Source organism: Poeciliopsis prolifica, unplaced genomic scaffold, assembly GCF_027474105.1.
Source record: "Poeciliopsis prolifica strain line A6 unplaced genomic scaffold, Auburn_PproV2 SCAFFOLD040, whole genome shotgun sequence".
NCBI lineage: Eukaryota > Metazoa > Chordata > Actinopteri > Cyprinodontiformes > Poeciliidae > Poeciliopsis > Poeciliopsis prolifica.
Window position 1 is genome coordinate 2,347,804 of NW_026562415.1, and position 9,099 is coordinate 2,356,902.

Genomic DNA, 9,099 nt, shown 5'->3' on the forward strand with positions numbered 1-9,099 from the left:
AACTGATGACTCACTACAGTAATATAAATGTTAAAGCCTTGACTATGTATAGTAATAATAGTTTACCACTAAACTCTTTTGCTCACATTTTTTCAGCCTACCTCTGCGCTTCTGGGTGAATGTGATCAAGAACCCCCAGTTTGTGTTTGACATCCACAAGAGCAGCATCACAGATGCCTGTTTGTCCGTAGTGGCCCAGACCTTCATGGACTCCTGCTCCACCTCAGAACACCGCCTTGGGAAAGACTCACCATCCAACAAGCTGCTTTATGCCAAGGACATCCCCAGCTACAAGAGCTGGGTGGAGAGGTGAGCACTTAGTGGATGGATGGAAGGAGAGAGAACTTACATTAGCTATGTGGCTGTAGCACTGATCTATGAGCTGTGAAACCCCATCCAAATTACAACACAGTGAGGATGGATTGGTTTGCCTACAGCAAGAGAGCTGCAGCACAGGGAAAGTCAGTTGGTTGGGACAGTTCAGAAGCACATGTGAGGAAAAAAGGCAGAATATTAGAGGTACAAGCAGCAGAATGCAGTAATGTTAAAATTAAGACTTCACATTTTTTATTCTTTATCACCAATTAAATCCTGAATAAAAGATAAGACACTGTACATCGGTTTGCAGTATCTATAACAGATAGATAGACCCCAAATCTGAACAATAACCAAAAGGTTGCATTGTAAGCCACTCTTCAAGTTAAAGGTTAATTACATTTCTTTGCATCAAGACCGCGTTCAGTACTTCAAGTACATGTATCTAGTGTTTTAACTTTAGTGGAAATCTGTCAACATAATGTGAGAAAGCTTAAGGGGTGTAAATGCTGTGCTAGGCCATGTAACATTAACATTCTGACTTAAGTAATTTTGACATTTTAATTACTCACATGCTAGCTGTCAATTTCTACCTTTGTCTGTATTAATTGTTACTTTTCCAGTGTTATACCAGCAATCATTTATTTTCAAGTCACAATTTACATGTCACTGATTTTAAAGTTTACATTTTGTGACAACCTTTCATATTATAATTGATCATTTTCAGGTCAAGCGGTTTTAAAAGCTGTATTAATGTAAGGATAGTTGGAGGAATTGTGAATGTAGCACAGACATTTGTAAGAAAAGAGTGAAATAGTTCACTTTCAGGCAAGATGAAAACGCTGAAACAAACACACCTGCTTTTTGCACTAACAATACCCTGCTAGGAGCTCAGCGTTACTGCCTTCCAACACTGAGCAGGTGTTGATGTGAGCATGACCTCTGTGAGCAACACCCACCTGCCTTTCCTTTGCTCAGTTTGGTCTCTCAGCTTGTCTGGCAGACACTCTCTCACACACACTCCTAAAATTATTTAGCTATCCAGCAGGCCTGTCCTCAAGTGGCTGCAGCTACAGGAATTTAATATGTTAATAAGCTGTTTTAATTAACATAGCTGATATGGGAAACACAGCTGTTGCTGACACTGACTGATTGCCTTTAACGTAATGGACCATGTGTGCATGTCTACTGTTGTGGTGCTGAAATCTGAGGCAGCACAGCCTCCTCAGTCACTTTACTACCAAACGCACATGTGGTTTCCATAAAATATGCATTAGCTAAAAAATTATTAAAAGGAAGTAAGAAAAATAACACCTTATTCCAAAAAAGTTTTTCGTGTAAGTTATACAGAAAGTGTCCTTGTCTCTCAACAGGTACTACTCAGACATTAGCAAGATGCCGGCAATCAGTGACCAGGACATGAATGCCTACTTGGCAGAACAGTCACGGATGCACATGAATGAGTTTAACACCATGAGCTCTCTCAGTGAGATTTACTCATACGTGGGAAAGTACACTGAAGAGGTACGTAACACCGTTACGTTTCTAAAGAAAGCTCTTTTCAGAAAGTGAAACATCAATCCGTCTTTGCAGTGTTGGTGACTGAATATTACAGCATAATTTAAAGAGATACATCAGCCATCCACAATGTATGTCAATTAACATATGTATAGTTTCTAAACTGCTCAGCAAAACAGTTTTAATACTGCAACTGAGTAGCATTATTGAGCTATCGCTTCCCATACTATAATTAATGATTATTAATAAATGTTCCATGTTTGCCTCCCTGTCCTGGAAACAGATTGTATGTTCACTTGAGCAGGATGACGCAGCCAGGAAACAGAGACTGGCCTTCAAGCTGGAGCAGGTGGTGGCCTTCATGAGTCTGGAGAGCTGAGGACCGCACTTCCCAGGGTGCACTGGGAAGAGACCCCGTCAGAAACCGAGCTGTGCCTGAGCGAAGACCTGTCCCCATGTTTTTTCCATCATCTGACTTCCACCCTCAGCTTTTCAGAGATTACTTCTTCCTCAACTTTTCTTCTGCTTCCCTCCCTGAGAGATATTTTTGTTTTCCTCATCAACACAGCTGCATAGACTAGTTTACCTGAATATTCACGAGGGGTGGTGTGCAGCTGAGGTCAACGTCTCCTGCAGGGCAATGTGGGGCGTCCCTCAGCTTCATCACAGGGGGGAGCTTCTTTGGGGGATTACTTGAGAGCTGGCCATATTGGCATCCTCCCCCTGCTGGATTAAAAGAAGAAAAAAAATTTATGTTGCCTTCAACAATTTACACTGATAGTAAATCTTTGGAAACTACAGCGTGGGGTGTCCATATGTTGAACTTTTAAAAATAGGATAGTTAAGATAAAATCATCTAGAGTTCTGTTTAACGTAGTTCTAGATTCAACATATGGCATCAAGTGCAAACATCAAGAGCGATGACTGCAAGCCAAATGAACACCTCTGGAGAAAATTAATGCAAGAATGGTTTGCCAAGTTTACACTGTACCTTCAAGCAAAGCATACATATCCGTGAATCTGGGTCAAATCCAGGCAAACCTAGAATGTTTTTGTGTTCTTTAAATGTAGCTCGGGTTGTATCTAAAGACAAGACTGATAGGGTGTGGGGAGGGAATATCGCTCCCTGAACTTTTCCTCCCTGAAACAAAGCAGAGCATCCGCAGCCTTTAGCTTGTTGTACCTTTCACACCTTTTTACCTGCCTAGCGTACTTTCAAGAAATAATTAAAAAAAACAAAAAGCTCATGATTTCTGCTTCCATGGCTACTGCAAATTAAAGCTACTAGATCAAATGCTAGAGCCCCACCCAAGTTGGACCCTTTGATTAAAAAGCACACAACCATCTCTGGAAGACAAACACCAGGAGCAGTCTCTTCCAATGGTCTATCAAAGCACACACAAAAATACACAAGAGAGAAAATAAATCAGCAGCTGCCCAGATATCCACAACAACCCTAAGGAGCTAAACGGAGAAGCTGACTGAGATGCACGGGGTAAGAATGACTGAACACAGTGAAGCCAGAGATGGCTGACTGCTACCTAAAGGGGCTTTGTTGTCTAAGTAGCACGTCTTTTCAAGGATGTTATTATTTAAGACTTTCACGTGGGGAAAAATGAAACGAGATGGACTTTGCTGGTCAGCCAAAAACCAAAGGAGCTTGAAATTTTCAAAAAAAACGGTCAAAAATGTATTTATAAAGTGCCACTGAGGAACTGACAAAAAAAAAACATATTGTGACTGGAACTGTAAGAAGCCTGTGTGATTTTTTTCTGACCTCAGTGTGTTGAGGTGAGAGGCTCCGTGGGCGACGTGATCCGATCCTCCCTGGCCTCTCCTGCTCTCGGCACACCAGCTGCCCTTTTTTTGTCTGGCTCCTCGATTAACAGCTTATCTGTTTTGCACAAGCATTGGAGATGGTAGCTAGCTGCATATGGCAAAACTCCAATTTCTTGAGGCACTCTTTCTGTATTAGTGTAGTTGTCCTCAGTGGTGAGAGGGGGCGGCCTTCTCCAAGCCTCAAAGAAAAGAAACAAAATTCTGTCAGCATCACAGACATGAAGAGTAATTACAACTTGTTGGACATACGCCGGCACCATGAGAGTGAAAGAGTGACTGAAAGTGATGATGGAGGCGCCCTCCGTACCTTTTGACCTCTGCCCTTTCTTTTGCCTTGACAACGTACCCCATGTGGTGATGTGAATGTGTGAAGACCGCCCTAGGTCCACCTTGGGTCCTTTATTGGCTTTTTAAGCGCATGTAAAACGTAAACCATTTAAGAAACTTATTTTAAAAAAAGTGAAAAACAAGAAAACTAAGCCTTGCAATGATGATGTGGATGTGTTCTTTATTCTTTCTTTTGCTTGGAAGAACCGAGATGGGAAAAAGTGAACTGTTCATATAAGAAAAACTGTTGTTTAAGGTGGAACCTTTATCACGTTTGGCCTCCTGCAGAGTTTCATACCCACAGTTTTTGTGACGTGATAGTTGCTAAATACTACAGATATTTACCTTTGCATGTTGACCTATTTGGATGGTATGAAATGGAAATGCCTTGCTCAAAGATATTCATATACTCCTGCAACTACTTGGGAGATTTAGGTCTACCATGTCCTTCATTACAGGCCCTCAGTGCCTCCTGTGTGGTTCGAATTTTGGGTGAGAAAACATGCAAACCCTGCAGTTGATTATTTTACCACCCATCTGTTGAGCTTGGACAGAAAGGAAATGTATCAAGAGCACAAAACCAACAGAAATTGCTTTGTTGAAAAAAATTATTTTGGCTGGAGTCGCCCCAAGTTTTCCAATTTCTGATCTTAGGTTTTTGTAAAACTTGAAGCTGTTGAATTTTCTTCAATTATCTGCCAGCAGCATTTAATGTGTTGGAAGTATGGTAAACGTTTTTCACTAGACCCTTAACTTAATTTTGAAATCCAATAAAACTAGGGTTTTATTGGAAGCTACATCTCCAGCTGTAGGTCATCTTTTCTTAGCGATAAGTGGGTCAGCATCACTATTTCACAAAGGCTGAGTTTAATCTTTACACAAAGTAAACACTAATTTTACCTCTCAGAGTCACAAGGGCAAACAACAATGAAAATCCAGCATATTCTATGACTAAGTGAAGCTGAAAGTTCAAAATCAGAAACGTTACTATAATGCATTCAGCCATCCTGGAATCTAAGAAGTTGGCTCCAGTTCAATCCACTTCTTGGCCAACTCTACACAATATCTTGAAGGCATTTTCAAATTCACCATCTCCTGGTTTACAGCTCATTTCATACTCTAAAGTTTGACATGAAAAGAACATTTCAACAAAAGTAAAAAATGAGAGGAAGCAAAGCCACCAGCAGCCTGAACAAACAGCCAGTATGTCTCCAAAGAAAGTAACTTCTTTCTAAATAATGTCTTAGTTTATTTATGCTTCCTCTGACTTCAAAACACATCACTGACACTAAAAGTAGCTCATTTAGAGACTTATTTCTTCAGTAATGGCTTCCACACTGAAGAGTGCTGTTGGCACAACCCGCTATCGCTTAGGCTATGGCATATTCATGGTATATTCAGTGATCAGGGGAAAAAAAATATGTGAAACTAATTGTTCACTTTTTTCTTATGAGGAGATTCCTTGCCTGTTGCAGTTTAGAGAGGTACACTTAGACAGGCAGTTAGTTCACATATCAAAAATTTTCTGAATTTTAAGAAACAGCGAACTGAAACTTTCAGTAAAGATTCTCTACATATACCGTGTCCAAAACACAGGAACAATGGAAAGCACAAGCTGAGAGTCCTTGGATGTCATTGTAAAACTCCCTCCTCAGTGCTACTTCCCAGCTTTCCTTTCTTCCTGGCTCAACATTTACCCTCCAACAAAGGTTGCCTGCTTGTAGCCTCCTTGTGCTACCAACAGCACAGATAAAGTTTCCACCTTCAAACATTTTGTAGGAATTTAAAATGTCCTCCTAGCTCAGTGTTATCGCAGGTGTTACACAAACATGGTAGAAAAGACTTTTACTAGATCATATCTGAAAGATAAAGAGTATCTTATTGAGAGATAAAAACGAAACCTGGGGAATTATAAGGCGAGCTTCTCTAACTTTGTTATAATTAATTGTATACCTGTGTATGTAAATATAATGCATTCCTATTTTGCAGTCAAGAACAAAATACTATTTGTAATATAGAATAAACTTTATTATGAAACAAATGGCTGACTAGTTTTTGCTCATTGCCTCATTTTATACAATATTTCAATTTAATGGATTAAGCATTATTATGCAATCTGTCTCATGTAAATAATCATTCATTCACCTGGACAGTTTTGTGTTTTACTGGTCTGTTTGTAGAAGCAGTAAAGACCAAAATGGAAGTTCAAATAGATAATTTTGCATAATTGGTCTCTTTTAAAACTCCAATTCAATTTTTCTGTTTCCTCCTAAAGAAAGGAGTTAAATATCTGAGAAAGCAGCCTACCTTTGCTGCGTGTTCACAAACCACATGTGATCAGATGGTGGTTCATGGCAGACCAAACACTCCTGTAAAGCACAAAAATAAAAAATAAAAATTTAAACCTTCCACTGGACCACAACCTAAATGTGTCAGTATAAGAATCAATGGAGCTGTTTCTGTCTTTTCTTAGCTTGAAATGAGTCAATTACACAAACCTTCAATACTTCATATCAGCTCACGTTTCTTTCCAGCCACTTTGACTTGTGTTCAGCACAGCTGAGATACTCTCAGATCTACTTTTTTTCTTATTACCGATGACTCTGTGGGCACTATAAATGTACTGCTCTGTAATAATAGTATAAGTAGATAAAAATAGTTTTAGAATATGCACTTAGACAATTGATAGTTTGACCAAAGATCACCATATGCAGGGATTATAATGAACCTCCTTAGGTGTTGCATTATGCACACAATGTATAAGTTAACGTTCAAAAGCTATAATTTCAGCCTGTATTCAGCAGAGCAGAGACCAAGTACTAAGTAAAGACATCCAGTTCAATAAACACCATTGTCAAAGCATCAGATGCTAAAGAAGAAACTTTCCATATTAGTAACAAAGACATCTGACACAGTAGCAGTGGAATGAAAAACAAACTACATATGCAACTGAATAGTAATCAAATATGTAGTATCTGAAATCCATGTTTAACACATAAAAGTCACTTATTCAAACAAGCGCTACTCCTTCTGGTAAACTATTCTGCCAGTATAATGCCAGAAGTTTGCAGATGGCTACAAAAGGCATATGGCTATCCCTGCAAGAAAGAGCCTGCATATGCAATTCTTACCTACTGTGGACTAAATTGAATATAAAGTAATTTCAAGTATTTTTGGAGTTACTATTTTTGAAAGCCGGTGAAGTTGTCTGTTGTATTGAGTCTATCCCAGCCAAAACTGTCCAAATGAACCAATAGTAATATTTAAATGAGCTTTGTGACAATTAAACTGAATTGAATTGGTAGCACAGTATTTACCATCACATTTATGTCAAAGGCGAGAGCATGTAAATGTCAGAACTGTACAGCTGAGCAATTTAAGGAAGTTCTGGCACCAGTTAAAACAAACATGCATTTAATCTCCTGAGGCTTCGCTGTCAAGAGGCAGATTAAAAAAGTCTTTACTCTTTTATTGAGGCGTTTCCTGGCATGATTCAACCCAGGTCATGATAATAAAAGAACAGCATGCTTGAAGCAAGATAAAGAATCTGCAGAACTGGTAAAGATTGACTGAGCCTGTAAGCCCTTTAGCTAATCACTCCGTACAGGGAGTTTAACTACAAACTACACGAAATGTGCTTCTAGTTAAATCTGCACTCCTCCTCTTACCACATCAAAGGCAGTTAATATATATATTTTGCTTAACATTTTCCATGTCAACATGTTATCTTTCCAAACACAACTACTGTTCGCAATCTGCATGATAAATTCCTTCACGTTACCTTAAAAATAGCTACCTTGGGACAAACAGAATTGGAAAAAAGTCAAAAAGTTAGCAGAAGAATTGACAAATGGGAAGGAGGGCAGGAGGTGTGTGAGATGCACAAAACAGAGTGACAACTGGTTGGATGGGTAAATATAGACAGGGGGCTGTGGCACTCCAGCAGACTGAGTGGTTTGACAGGGACAAGAGATTGAATTGGCCTCGAGTCACCCTCCATATACCGACCAGTGAACTGGGAGTAATGGGTGAAAAATGGAAGGAGGGATGGTGGGAGAACAGAGGAGAAGAGTTAGCAAGAGGAGGAAGGCCTGCCGAGTTTTACCCTAATTTTCTGACTAGTGAGCTGGGAATAATGGAGGGGACACTGGAGGCACCTCTGAGGGGCGGCGGGTGGAGAGAGGCTGGATGGAGGTAGTGGAGGAGGGAGGATGATAGAGAGCCGGCTATGATTGCTTTGCACCAGGGTGGCTTTCCACACTCCCATGATCACGGCAACCCTTTAACCCTGAAACCCCCACACTGCCATCAAGCCCACAGCCAGAAATAATGTGGCTGTGGAGTTTAAAATATAAGACGTGAAGGAGAGAGAGTGATGAGTAAAGGAAGACAGGAAAACAGGATGATCAATAAGGCTGAACCCACTGATTAGAGACTTCAGCCTATATTCATTCAATGGTTTAAGAGACTTATCCTCAACTATAAAAAAAAACACTATTACATTTACTGTCAACACAGCAATATGAGTGACAAATCTCGCTCCATCAGTAGCTGTGTCAAAGTTCTCTAGGAAGGAAACTAATGTGATGACAGCATGAGGAAATGAAAGATCCAAAGCAGCTCGATGTTAACATTATGCCATGTTGACGTATGGAGATGGCAAAAGCAAATTTCATGTCCATCATTTACAATGAGTGTGCTTATCGTTTTCTCGGAGTTTAAAAACACTTCGTGCTTATTAATGGCTCTAGCTGGCTAATGGTAGCAGCCTGTCAGATGTTTGTGATGCATCTTTGCGTTTGGACTTAGAAGAGCAGAGAAGGGGGGATTTCAGAGGTGTCAAACCACTGAAGGTGCTAAGAGCTTTAATTTTTTTTTTTAAGCATTTCACTCATCTTTGCTCTTTTTCTACTTGGAAAGGTTAGAAGATGGTGAAAGTGCATCCATTTTTCAATCGAGCCACTTTGTATCTCTTAATATGAAAGATGAAAGTTACAAACATATTTATAACTTTTACTTTTTTATTTCTGTAATATAACACCATAAATCTTAATGTGTTTTATTTGACAGACTAACACAAAGTACAGCATACTTGTAAAG

At 39.6% G+C, this 9,099-nt stretch overlaps 1 protein-coding gene across 1 annotated transcript in view; it reads left to right on the top strand.

The window, feature by feature from the left end:
- The window catches only part of plxna4 (plexin A4), a 209,020-nt gene extending 202,986 nt beyond the window's left edge, over positions 1 to 6,034 (top strand). The window contains exons 30-32 of the mRNA XM_055054731.1: positions 97 to 309; positions 1,689 to 1,839; positions 2,117 to 6,034. Of these exons, the coding sequence (XP_054910706.1) occupies positions 97 to 309; positions 1,689 to 1,839; positions 2,117 to 2,212 (460 nt within the window). The 3' untranslated portion in view covers positions 2,213 to 6,034. The remainder of the gene's footprint in view (positions 1 to 96; positions 310 to 1,688; positions 1,840 to 2,116) is intronic.
- Positions 6,035 to 9,099: the final 3,065 nt, after the last annotated feature.